The following is a 14,183-nucleotide window of genomic DNA, read 5'->3' on the forward strand; positions in this document are numbered from 1 at the left end:
TTTACATACATTTTAAGGGGTTCCCTAATCCTCTGAAAGATGATTTGTGGATTCCAGCTTAAAAACTACTGCAGTGGTGGGTCTGTCAGAAGTTCAAGGACCCTCAGCTATGTAGTGACTCAGAGTAGACTAGGAGGCTTGAGGTGAGTGTGAACATGCTACAGGAAGTAAGTTCCCGTCTCAAAGAGGGTAGATGAGTAAGACCATGCCACAGGAATTGAGATCCTATCACAAAGAGGGTGGTCACTTTGGAGCAGATTAACACTGTACACCAGTACATTCCTCTTTAGAGGACATATATAAATGATTTACAGAACACCTCTTTAACTGCATGCAGTTAAAATCCTTTTGTTAATGATTCATGGGCTCAGTCAAGTACACAGATATGCTGCTGCATGTGGGAATCGCATGTCTTGTCATACCATACCATCATTTCATTAGTTTCATTTATCATGGTCAGTCATATGTCATAAACCATATTGATCCACATTGGCATAATTAGGAATGGTAAAGAAACACAGACAACATAATGCAGTTTAGTGTCTAATAATACAGAAAAGTCATCTTGTATTTGAAAATTTGATGTTTTAACCAGCAAAGTTGCAAATTCATATTTAATCTTTGAGTCTCTACTTTCAGACTGTTTCACAAGTATTTTTTTAATTGAACATAATGCAAATCTTAAAAGATAGAGTTTGATAGATCTGTAAAACTGTCCTCAAAAAGAAGACATTCCTTAGGCTCTTTTAAAGAAACAATTTAGGTTTATTAAGTATCTGTATGCAGTCTTTGTATCATAATACATTGATGACTTGGTAGTGGTTTGAAGTTGAGGTAATAAAATCATAGCCAAGGAGCCAGTTGTCTTCCTTATTGGGAATGGACACTGGATGAGTTCTGTCATCAATAGAATCTGGTTTTGAGCTCAGTCTGTTCTGTCATTTACTAGAATTTACTGTGCTATATATAACAGGTGATTGAATTGCCATTTCAATTAATGATATCTTTGACTTTAGCAGTTATAAAGGTAGAATACTGTGTTATTTTAACTTGTACACAGTGATTTATTGGCCTAAAAGTTGCAGATCTTTTTAAATGGGAATGTGTAGTCATTATTACACTCTAGTTGGTGCCTGCTATCTGTACACAGACAGATCCAAGGAACCTAGCCTTGTGCCTAAAGCATGGTCACATTTCCATGGCTGCTAGAGGCAGCCATGCTTCTAGTTCTTTTTAAGATGTTTTGTTGTTGTTGTTTTGTCTTTCCAGTCAAAATTTGGGGCTTTGTTATGGTACCATTGCAACAAATCTCATGTTACACGCCTCCAAAAAAAGTAGAGTCTTTAGTAAGACTCTTTATTTCATAATTTTGTAGTATTGATATTTTTTCCTTGTAGGATTGGTGGTGATCCTCAGGAAATGGGGGAAGAGGCAAAGCAAATGTTCAAAAGGATTAGCAGATTGTGGAAAAAGGAGAATTTGGACAGAAGGAGCCTGTTGCATTAATTCTTAACCACTAAGCTTATAGGAAAACTCCAATATTTAAAATTTTAAACAAAGCTATATAGGTAAATACCTTTTTAAAAACAAATGTAATTTTACACTTAAAATGCACATAATTAAAAGACAAGGATTACTATTCTTACTCGCTTTTTTCCTCTGGTAGCTACTAACTTTAAGGGAATAGTTTTTTGTTTCAGTCTGTTTGATTTCATGATGATGATGTGTGATTGTTTGGTTTAAAGAAAAGAATAAAAATAAGAGAAATAGCTATGTTTACGTGAAAAAGCATATTTCACATGTTTTGGTTTTCCGTGATAAAAAACTAATTTTTAGCTCAAAAGTTCAAGTCTTGAGTATTAGACTGGGAAACTGAGGGCAGCATTACAAAATAATTGTCACTATCACATATTTTTAATTTTAGAAATACAGTAAACTACATGACTTTCTATATTTATGACTATTCTAGTAGTTGTTTCTAAGTTTTATTACTTTAAAAAGTTTGGTTTTGTGTGGGTATATTTTATGTTTTAAGAAGCAGTTATATTTTTAATTAAAAAATAAATATTTCAAATTGTTGCTCCATAAACTCAAGGCCAGTTTATCTATATGCTCTTCTCCATTCGTCATATTAGCTGTGAACGGGCGGGTGTCTTAGGAAAGCCCACATTCTAAGATGGTCTGTCACATTTAGTAGTGCCTGGCTTGGTACAATTAGCACAGGAATTTAGTGCTGTATTGACGCATTTGAGGGGTTTCTTTTTTTTCTTTTTTAATCAAAAGGTAGATTTTTCCAACTAACTTAATTGTTCTGTTCCTTTATTTTTTAAAAAAATTTTTTATAAAAATAGTAGCCCTTAGCAGGGCACAGTGTAGCTCATGTCCTTATCCCAGTGCTCTGAAGCTAACAAGGCCCTGTCTCCAAATGAGCCTGAGACCCCAGCTCTAGAACAGTGTTACTTTTTATCTGTAATACTAATTTGTAGTTTAGCAATGTTTAGTTTCAGAAGATTTTCAGTGGCAGGAACAAACCAAGACTATTTTATAAAATCATTTTCTGTCACTTTGCCTCTTTCTTCTGTGGTCTCTTACTACTTAGTTAGCACGCTCACTTTTTATGCCTGTAGTATGCTTAATAATAGCTGATTAGCATTCTGTTTAATGAGTCATTTTTTGGTGTTACCAAGTATTTTTGTTACATGTGTGAATTCATTCGTGAATGTTATAAAATCAGATATAAAAATACTTGGACATACTTAAATTAAGACTTTCAATTTATTTTTTCTAATGCTGCAAGCTTTGTGCCTTGAGCCATCTCCCTGGCACTTACATTAATGGTTTAGTAGACAGTAGGCTTTATCACCCTTGTTAAAAATTCCACTTATACTTTTCTTCAAGAGATGCAAATTTTATAGTTTAATAGGCATGTTTATAGAAGTTAAATTTATATAATTTTCTACTCCTTTTTATTCTTTTCAAACAGACCATGGATTGCTTTTAGAAATCATTTAGTGAATACATTAGAATTTTACAATACATTTTGCCCAATTTAGTTTTTTAAAAATTCTTTGAATTATAATTACTATAAATTTCTGTGGACTTTTCTAGAATTAAAATAACATAATATTTAACAGTGCTTGTACTTTGATCTTCATGCTGGAGTAAACATATCCTGGTACAGAAGGGACTAAGGGCAGGAGCATAGCTAGTTTAAGAATATTGCTTTGCATATGCCCTTCTTAAATAATTCGCTTTTGGGTTTAGGTAGGTCTCATTTTCCAGAAGGAAGGCCATCTTATGTATTCTCCATTTTATTATACTTGACTGCTAGGGTAAAACTCTTGGTTGCTAATGAGACAACACTTTAAAGTACTTAAGTTAGTGTTTGAGCCAGGGAAACAATCAATACCTGGTTCTGAGTTGTGTTACCAGTAACAGTATTCTAGGTGATTGCCCTTTCTTTAGTTCAACAAAATTGAAATGAGGCCTTAAGCATTCAGCTTAATTACAATATTGCTTGCTATGTGATAAGGTTGAGGTATCTAAAGGCCTGAGTAATTAAGATTGCTCTAACAAAACCTTGTTCTGTGTCAGTGTGCTCATTAGCTATGAGCAGATTTCATAATGTCTATATACACTATAGGGTGAGAATTCTTACCCTGTCCTGGCAGTAGAGAGTATAAACTTGAATATGAATTAAAAATCAGTTATGCTTTTGAAGACCTAAGATAATGCTCTAAAAGATATTACAAATTAGCATGTAAGATGATTAACAAGTCACCATCTTCTTTTCTTACATTTTACTTTGAAAATTTCAGTCGTGAACTAAATAAAATAGAATAACCAGCCATAGCAAGTTGATTTTTTTTCAGTTTGTCAGAGCACATTTACTCTGTTTTGTATGTGTATACTTGGTTTTCTCCTAAGAGCTTTGAACAAAAGCTTTTTACTGTAACATTTCAAGATTAAAATATTAAAGTTAGGTCCTATCTATCTGATCTGTTACATGAAACCTTTACAAGGTATATGCAGACAACTAATACGTAAAGATTTTCAGGATAGTTAACAAGAACAAAAATTAATGAAATACTATTATTACATTTAAGTGGGAAAGAGGTACTCTTTAGGCCATATGATCATCCAGTTTTTATTTTCCCCCATTTATATAAACCTGCTTAGAGTATTTCAGGTGCCTATTAAAAACATCATTTAGAAATAGATATTGAATGCAATAAATAATACATTAAAGATGTTTTTTAAAACAATTAAAAAAATGTTTAATTTGTAAGCCATAAGACCAAGTATGTGAGCAAGTTTAGAGTTGAAATGGTTTTTGTTTTTTGATTTTTTTATATTAAATTTGATAGTTCAACAAAGAAAACTTATATTAATTTTACAGGGTACAGCTTAGGTCAGAGAATGAAAGTTCAATGTAACTTGTTTATTTTCTATTGATAAGTTGTATAATCAGTGATATATCCATGTGACAGCACAGTATAAATGCTGACATCCTTTTCCAAAAGTTGTGCTTTTTTTTTTCTTTTTTTCTTTTCTTTTTCTGAGGTTGAAAAGGTTTTTGTGGCTTAAATGTTGTTACATATTTTACAGCATTAGGATCTATGGAATATTTTGACAACTGCAACAGTTCAATGAAGTTGGTAATTTCTTCTTTTAATTATTTTTCATTGAACGGCTTTGGAGTTACATGTCTACAATTTAAATTCTGGTATAATATAAGAAAGTTTTTAACATGTTGGGATGCTTTAGAAAAGTCTATAGGGGTTATAATCTATTTGTCATTGTTTTTCTTACATTGTTTAAGTTTTGTTAATGTCTGATTTTGATAACATACTTTGGTGTTCCTTCTTGTTCTAGTTATATACCTGTGATTGTACTTTCTTAAATAACTTCATTTGTAGTGTTTTATATATTTATCTCAATCATAACTTGACCTTCTCATAGGGAGAATGGACCTGGCTTTATATGTTAGATGACACTGGAACAAAAACTCCCTTATAACAAAATTCCAAATTACAGTACTTTGGAACTTTGAGCATAGATTCTTAAGAAATTGCTTTTTAAAATGGTTGTCAAATTATTTTATTTGAATCCTGTTTTAGAAATTAGAGATGTATTGTTTCTATTGGGTGCATATCACCAATTAATACGTTTGATTTCAGATCTACAGCTTACTGCTTTGTAAACTTCGTCGAGGTAAAATGAAACCATTTGGCTACTTGAACTGATCTCCATCACACAGGCGTTTTCTCATGACAGTTGCAGTAGAGACATGTCAGAACTAGAAGTAATGAAACAATACATCTTCCACAATATGAATTGGCATAATGTTAAATATAATAAAAGATATTTTTTTAGAACTGTGAAATAAAATTTTTACCTCAAATATTGTTACAATTAAGAGTTACTTAGGGTAGAACTTTCTCCATGTTAGGACAGTATAGCCAGCATTTGCATATGCTAGAAGTAGAAGGGGTCAGTTTTGTAAGAGCTCAGTTTTATAACTCAATAATGGTTAAAGAGTTTGATTTTTAAAAATTCATTGTTCTTAATTGAAAATCATGCTTTATATATTCTTAGTTATGTTTTAAGAGTGAACTTTTAAGTTTTTGAAACAAATCATGTGCTGTTTGAAAGATAAGGGGTTCCAGCATAACTTGTATTCTTTAACTCTGGGATTAGTAAATATATTTTTAAAATATATACTCCCTTTGTAATTTTTTATTTTTCAACATAAGGGTATTGACATGTATAAAAGTTTAAATATAGTTACTTTAGAAGGAGTTCCTAGATGTAAAGGCACTGTGCAGCACATTGATTACAATGGTAGGGGTTTAAAGTATGTATTGTGTTAGCTTCGTTCTTACCATCAGTAGTGTCTGTATTAACATGCTTGCCTTTTATTTCTTTTCAGCAAGGAGTAAATAATGCTGAGAAATTTGACTATGTAAGTATTAACACCAAACTATGTTTATGCATAATGTTCCTTGAGTATTTAATGTTGGTTACTCATACTTCTGATTTGGTTTGTAGGTGATGCAATTTTTGAATAAGATGGCTGGTAATGAATATGTCGGATTCAGTAATGCAACGTGAGTCTAATCTTGGGTCTTTACACTTGTTCATAATTCTTTTTAATTCACTGACAATTAGACTATAAAATTTTATTTTTAATACTGTTTTACTTCTTATATAAACACATTCAGACACACATATATATGTAAGCATGTGTGTGTATGCAGTCTTTACTTATGGCCCTAGAACTTATTTCAGTGAATAAGTAATTACTCAGAATATGGTCATTAGAAGGTAATCAGGTCTAAGAAACATTTAAAAGTGCTTTTCAGAAATTTTAATAGATGTCGTATGAATAATTGTAGAGTCCAGAGGGACCTCTAGTTTATCTCAAAATACTTGGGCTTGTTTATTTTCTTTTTGGCTCTAATACAATACCCGTCTTAACTCATTTTTCTATGCCTGACTAACTTGATCTTTTTTAAGTCAATTTTTTATTTTGAAAGTTTCAGTCTACAGAAAAGTTGAAAGAATGAACAAAGGATATATGTCTTTTATTCAAATTTAAGAATGTTTTGTATCTTCTGTCCTTTTCATTTTTTAAGCTCTTAATTTGTATGTTGTGTGTGTTGTTTTCTGAGTTTGCGTGGGTGTCAAATTAGAGATGCACATCACATCTATGGCTTAGACATGCACATATATGGCTGTCAGTTTGATATTAAGTGTATTTCCTTACTTGCTGTCCACATTTATTTTTTATTTTAGGACAGGGTCTTTCACTGAATTAGAAATAGTTGATTTGACTGTCTCAGGGGTCTCCCTGTCTCTGTCCTTTAAGCTTTGGGGTCATAGGCCAGTGAGTATCACCATGTTAGCTTTTAGTTGGGTTTTGGGAACTTGATCTCAGATCTCAGCACTTTAGTAAGTGAGCCATCTCTGTGGCCTGTTCGTTTTTTGGTGAGAGAGAGGAAGAGGGGAAGTTTGTTTGTAATTAGATGTTTGTAAATAGAGATATATCCAGAGTTTTCTTTGCTGAATCATTTGAAGTCATGATGTAGTTTATACTGCAGCCTTAAGTCACTCAGCATGTATTCCAAGAGTAAGTATGTGTGAGTTTAAAAGGGGTGTGTGTGTGTGTGTGTGTGTGTGTGTGTGTGTGTGTGTGTGTGTGTGTGTGTGTGTGTGTTGGGGTGCCTATAGAAGCCAGAAGAGGGCATCAGATCCCTTGGAGCTGGAGACAAGTTTGTGTGAACCACCTAAGGAATCCATGCCATGCTCCTCTGTAAAAGCAGCAAATGTTCTTAAGCACTCTGCCACCTCGTCAGACTCATTAGTTCACATAATCACAGTGCTGTTAATATGTTCAAGAACAGAACATTAATAACTTTAGAAAACGATGTTAACTCAATATTGTATATTTGTTAACTGTTTAGTCTCTGAAACAGAGCAGTTTCTAGATCCTTGCATTTAAATTTTTCTTTTGTGAGGGTTGTATTTTTGTTTATTCATTTGTTTTTGAAGATCAGGCTTTTAAAGAGCAGGGACAGACAGATTGTTTTCTTTGGAAGGGCCAGAGGTTCCTGTTGCCTAAGGTTAGACATTTTTTCTAGGAACTTTCTGGAGATCTCATAAGGAGTTTTTCTGTTCTTTCAGTAAGTTAAGTTCTTTTTGTTTGTTTTTTGTTTTTTTTTAAGGTATAAAAAACTGAGCCTTGTAGCACAGGCTAAGCCTAGCTAATCAGCAGGCTGTTAAGGCTAGCCTGGGGTAACAGCAAAACTATCTCCAAATAATAAGTCAAAGGAGGGCTGGGGAATGGCTCATTGGTGGAGCACTTATGTAAAATACCTTATGTATTCTCTAGTGCCAGGAGGGAAAGGAGGGAAGGACAGGATAAGAGCTTTTCCCTATTTATTACTGTTAGAAATGTTAAAGGTGATACTGAATGTCACTCTTATTTCTGCCACTACTCAGCAAAAATACTATTCTGCTTCTGGACTTTTACAGTTTGATCTCTCAGATGTACTGTGTAATTTATTTTCATGATAATTCTTTCTTTTTAATTACTCCAGGGATCCCTTTGTAGGTTATATTATAGAAAGCTTTAAGGCAAGACTTCTGTGTCTCTTCTGTTTCCTATGAAAGACTTAATCAGCTGTTTGAGTGTATAACTCCTACTTAAATGCAGGCCTTCTTCAGCTCATTTCAGTAGTCTGCTATTTCACTCCTTTTTCTTTCCCTTTCCCCAACTACTGTCAGAGTTTGACAGGGAAACTTGGTTAAGTATTCCAGATTATGTTTTAGGTTTTGACATTTAATACCTCTAAAATTTTGGTTCCCAAGGGTTGAAGAGATGAGATGGCTCATGGATAAGATCTGTGGCTGGTCTTCCAAAGGACCTGAGTTCACCTACTTAGTGGCTAAAAACCAGCTGCTAGTTCCAGGGGACTGGGGACCTCTTCTGCCTCCATGGAAATGAAGCACACAAGTGGTGCACAGACATACATGCAGGCCAATCACACATGACATTAAAAATATTTGACAGCTGGGCTATAGTAGTTCACACTTAATTCAATCACAGCACTTGACAGATAGAGGCAGGCAGATTGCTAAGTTCAAGACCAACCTGGTCTACAAAGTAAATTCTAGGACAACTAGGGTGACATACAGTGTCTTAAAAAATAAAAAGCAACAACAAAAAAATTGTCCTGGAGGTTCTACTTTCATACTTTTGTAATTGCTCCTGCTTCATGGGACATGACACTTTAATCCAGTGACTGTTCCAGGTTCTGTTTTATGTGTCAGCTGTTTTGACATTCTGTCAGCTCCCTCAGGTCACTGTATATTATGATTCTAAAAGACAGTTTGACAAGCCATTTCAGCTTATTTGCAGTTTGGCATTTTAAAATTAGCTTCTATGTTCAGAATGTATGAAATTTAGAAAACATGAATTGATGTCACTCCTTTCATTGTAAGAAAAGGCTTGCTGCCCAAGGGAATGTAACTGTTCTGTTGAGAGAACTGAGACAGAATCCAACAGTCCTGAGTGTTAGATCACAGTCTTTATACTGTACTTTTGTTAAACAATTCAAGAACAATCATAATTTTTTTCTTCTAGGTTTCAATCTGAACGAGAAAGTGGAGATCGAAATTTTGCAATAGGATATTACTTAAAAGAAAAGAAGGTTTACATTTTTTTTCCTATTCAATGTTACTTTTGTTTAATAAAAGGACATCTAAGAACTCTACATTAGCCTTTAATTATATAAAGTAAAAAGTTTTTACAAAACACTCTTGAGTCAGTGTTAGCCTATTACTCATTAATATTTAATTTATGTATTTGGTAATATTAAAATATTTGACTACATTAGTACAAATTCTGGTTAGTTTGTTTTTTTTTTTAAGTGCAGTATTTGACTAGTGTTGATAAAACTACTTTAAAGAAATGTAAGGTTATATGATTATAAATTTAATGGTTAAAATTTAGGAATCTTATATAACATGATGTAAATTTATTTTATTATTATACTCTTTTATGGCAAAGTAAAACATTTTATATACCTTAAAGTTAAATACTGGTGTGTTTTTTTTTTTTTTGTGTACTTTTTTTGTCTGGTTTTTTGTTTGCTCATGTTTTCATTGCTTTTCTGTATTTTGGGATTTTGCTCTTTTCCAGTGTTTTCCAGAAGGCACAGACATGGTTGGGATACTAGATTTTTATTTCCAGGTAATTTTTACTCTTAGTTGTTTGAATTATCTTTGTAAGTAAATAGCTCTGTCACATTTTATAAAATATAGATGTCTTAGAAATCCTGACTCTAGGCCATGAGAGAATAAATTTCCATTGACTTTCAGATGTCATGAAAGGTTGCTTCATGTCCATATATCCTAAGAACCCACACATGAGAATGGGAGATGGGAAACAGTGTAGAAATACATTTAGATGAAGAGGGACAGTTTTAAAACCTGATTTCTCCTGTTGTATTTTTTTAGTTTTTATATTTGCCTTGGAAAAACTTTTCAGAGGGTGTCTAGCAATATTTTGAAGTGTCATTCTTTTCTGCTGTCTTGTTATCCTCTTAACTGCATCTTTTTTTATCTGATTCAATTGGCATTGAGAATTGTTCAGCATATGTGTCCTGTTGTATGCCTGTGCCTCTAAGTTAATTCTTCATATCCATGTCAATGTCGGGAGCATCCCACACACATCATTTCCTATGGTACAGACATCAGTTTAGGACAGTCTTCTTGGAAATCCCTCCCTTCCCCATGTAAACCATGCTGTAATGTGGAGATGTGTAGACTACATTTTTAATTTTCTCATTTACTTTGTGTTTGTCTTTACCTGTGAAGGTGCTTTGATTGTTAACCTTATAGTATCTTTAGAAGATAGCTTGATGGGAGTGCAGGTCTCAGATTCTTATTTACTTAGAGCTGTAGTGGGGATTCAGTCTATCAATATAACATTAATTCAAGAATGACCTATTTCATTTACCAGCAAATACAACACTGAACATATCATGAGACGTGAGTAACTCCTCAAAACTCACCTGAAATTAGTGTCAGTTTTACTCTAACCTATAAAACATTTAATTTTGGCTATTACAGTTAGATTAATACTACTAATCTATTGTAAAATTTCAAATCTTTAGTATAGAAATCAGGAGACACCCATGGTGGTGTTACTATATTCTGTGGAGAAATGGATTTTACTAAGAGAACATTATGCTTTCAGGAAATCATTTTTAAATTGAGATTTGTCCAGTTAGGAGACTATTACTTTATGACAAGTGAATTGGTTAATACTAAATTAGGACACAATTAAGGGAAATTATTTTATTTTAAAAAGTTCTTCCCTTCTTAGGTAGTGATAATGGGAATTTCAATCCTCTATGAAAAGCAAAATTCTGATTAATCCTAAGTATAAATTAGGAAATTATTTAAATGGGAATTTAAATTTTACTTCTGAAAGTATTTGCCCACTCAGGCAGTGATAATAGGAATTTAAAGCTCCTCTTCTCTCTTTTAAGATGGGTTCTGGCTGGCCTCCAACTCACAGTACTGAGCCATACTGGGGTTGTTGTTTACAACCATACCTGGCTAAATGTTACTTCTTTTAGAAACCATTTTCCTAATAAGACTTTTGCTCTGTGGGCCAGTGTAACAACTTGATTAGGGAAGCTATTCTTCTCCCCTTGGTTGCTGCTAATTAAGAATAAAATGTGAAGGAACATTATTTTAGGTTTATGGGTAACTTTGGGTTTTGTGAGGTAAATTATTAATGTTGTCAATGTTATATTTCAATGCTGGGAATCAAACTCAGGGCTTTGTTGACTTGAAAAGCAAGTATGCCACTATTCAGTATACCCTTGGTTTTTATTTTTCTTACCTTGATAACATTTACATGCAAAAATTTCATTCTAGCTAGACTCTGTGTTTCCCATGGCTAATGAATGTTGATTGATAGGAGCTTTAAAAGGTGGCACTATATAGATTCATGGCCCTACATAGCCCTGGGTACTATATAGCCCAGGCCAGGGCTGTCTTAAATATTTATTTCTCTTTGTCATTTGTTGTTCTGTAAATTAGAATACTAAGCTTTGTTATAGGTGAAACGTCAAGTGTTTTATCATCAACACATACTTTCCCCCATACTTAGTAATCATTTTTCTGTCATAATGCTGATGTGCTTTGCTGTATCTTAAAAGATATGGCTTATTTCTCACAGTAAGATTAACAGTAATATATAATAGGAAACAATATTTCAACAAGTGTGAATCCTATATACAAGCGTAACAAAGTTAGAGCCTGGCTTGGCTCTTTCTCACTTAATTCAGCCACAAAAATATTATAAATTTGGACAAATCTGACTACATTTTAAAATGACTAGAAACTTTGGTAGGTTGAAATCTTAGAAATGTCAGCTTTAGAGTACAACCATCCCTTTAGAAGAGCTAAGATAATGAAAATGCCATAAGCCTAAATTTTCAAAACTCGTTTGTTTTTCCTTTGCTTTAGTTGTGTTCCATTGAAGTGACGTGTGAGTCAGCAAGTGTGATGGCTGCAACCTTGGCTAATGGCGGTTTCTGCCCAATTACTGGTGAAAGAGTGCTCAGTCCTGAGGCCGTTCGGAATACCCTGAGCTTAATGCACTCCTGTGGCATGTATGACTTCTCAGGGCAGTTTGCATTTCATGTAAGTGACTGTTGCTTTCTCTTGCAGGGAATTGGTCTAGACTGGTACCATTCAAGATACAGCTTGAACTTTGCTTCTAAAGCTATATATTATTTTTGGACAGAGACTTGTTTTAAGGTTAACTGGTTACAAATGAGTACAGTTAAAAAGTCTGAGAGATGTCCTTAAAAATGTAGTCACTCCTAACGTCACCACTTATGATCTGAAGGCATTTCATGGTCCCAGGTTAGTCCAGACTTGCTGTGGTTTTCATCGCTGATGCTTAGCACTGTGGTGACCGTAAACTCAGAATATGCTCACACAGGCCTGAATCTTTGCTTATTTGGTACTTGTAAAATATGTAGACATTTTTTATTTGATCCTACTAAGTTGCATCATACTATTCTCCCAAAAATTTTTGTAATTTTTTGTTTTGTGTTTTAAGAACTTTGTCTGCTTGTGCATTAATGCCTATGCCTTGGCTCCAAGGATTGAACTTGGGCCACCATACTTACTGTCTAACTCCTTTACTTCTTTACTGAGCCATTTTGCAGACACTGCAGTTTTCAAGTGAGTACAGTTATAGGAATGAATGTCATGTTATTCACCAGTCACCTTTGGCAATTATGAATACATGACTCATCTTGATTCATCTGTGTACATACTTGCTTTTTTTATTTATCTTATGTTCCAGCGTGTAATTGTAAAGACATAGTGCAGCATTGTACTGCCATAAAACCTCAGCTAGCACATATTAAACTGTTCCTCTTACACTCTAACATTACCACCAAATTCAATACAGTATTTAATCATTGACATTGCCTGTACCATTGTATAAACTATGGTTATATAATGCTACCTTTTGTTGACTTGGAATGTAAATGAGGCTCATAATTGGGGTTTTTCTTCTCTTTTCTTAAATGTTTTTGTTGTTGTTTCAGGATCTCTGTAAAGAAAGATACAGATATTTTTACCTGAAAACATTGAGTCATTCATTCCATAGACTTTTCTTTTATGCCTGTTCTGTTTTCGCTTGTGTTTCTTATAATAAGTTTGATTTTTTTGGCAGGGAATTAGTCTGCATTAACATTTATCTAATTTTTGGCTATTTCTCTGGCAATAAAGTACAGAAAATCTTGTGAAGAGTTCATACCTCATGTTTTTTTGTGTTTTTTGTTTGTTTTATTTTTTAGGACAATTAGAAAATAAGTTCTGTAAAAATAAAAATATTCAGAGCTCCACAGCTCAGATTTAAGTGCTTTAACTTACAAGATATCTTTATCTGTTTGTCTGTTTATAATTGGGAGGCTGAAAGGTTGCGGATATCTGTCTGAGGACAGCTTGAAGGAGTAAGCTCTTTTGTCCTTCTATGTAGGTCTCAGGGTTTTAAATCACATGTCAAGGTTGGTCCTGTATGTGCCATAATTGTTAAACAGTTCTCAAACATAACCTTTATTTATTAAAATATTTATATGAATGTCCTTTTATTTGAATTATTTTCAGGTTGGTCTTCCTGCAAAATCTGGAGTTGCTGGGGGTATTCTTTTAGTTGTCCCCAACGTCATGGGCATGATGTGTTGGTCTCCTCCTCTTGACAAGATGGGCAACAGTGTTAAGGGAATTCACTTTTGTCACGTAAGCAAATTTTATTAGTGAGGAAAAAAGGGGGGTAGGCATAGTAGCTAAGCTGTCCATCCAGTGATTACCTTTTTTACCTTTTTTTTTTTTTTTTTGTAAACCTATGGCCTATAAACAGGTTCCATTTAATTCTTTCAGAAAATTCTGTTTACTTTATGCTTAATTTATTAAAAAATTTACTTAATGTGTGTTTTGTCTGCATATATATGCAGCACACTGTAACTAATATCCTTGCAGAAGAAACTGTTGTATCCCTCACACTGGAGTTACAGACAGTTGTGAGCTGCCATGTGGATACTGGAAATCAGATCAGGATTCTCTGGAATCAGGATTCTCAGTCA

At 33.6% G+C, this 14,183-nt stretch overlaps 1 protein-coding gene across 3 annotated transcripts in view; it reads left to right on the top strand.

Annotated features, from left to right (window-relative positions):
* Positions 1–14,183, top strand: part of Gls (glutaminase) — a 70,863-nt gene that overhangs the window by 30,011 nt on the left and 26,669 nt on the right. For all 3 annotated transcript variants that reach the window (XM_032901086.1, XM_032901089.1, XM_032901087.1), the window contains exons 8-13: positions 5,933–5,965; positions 6,052–6,110; positions 9,149–9,215; positions 9,707–9,757; positions 12,049–12,225; positions 13,708–13,839. In XM_032901086.1, coding sequence (XP_032756977.1) covers positions 5,933–5,965; positions 6,052–6,110; positions 9,149–9,215; positions 9,707–9,757; positions 12,049–12,225; positions 13,708–13,839 — 519 coding nt within the window. The remainder of the gene's footprint in view (positions 1–5,932; positions 5,966–6,051; positions 6,111–9,148; positions 9,216–9,706; positions 9,758–12,048; positions 12,226–13,707; positions 13,840–14,183) is intronic.

Source organism: Rattus rattus, chromosome 4, assembly GCF_011064425.1.
Source record: "Rattus rattus isolate New Zealand chromosome 4, Rrattus_CSIRO_v1, whole genome shotgun sequence".
Classification (NCBI taxonomy): Eukaryota; Metazoa; Chordata; class Mammalia; order Rodentia; family Muridae; genus Rattus; species Rattus rattus.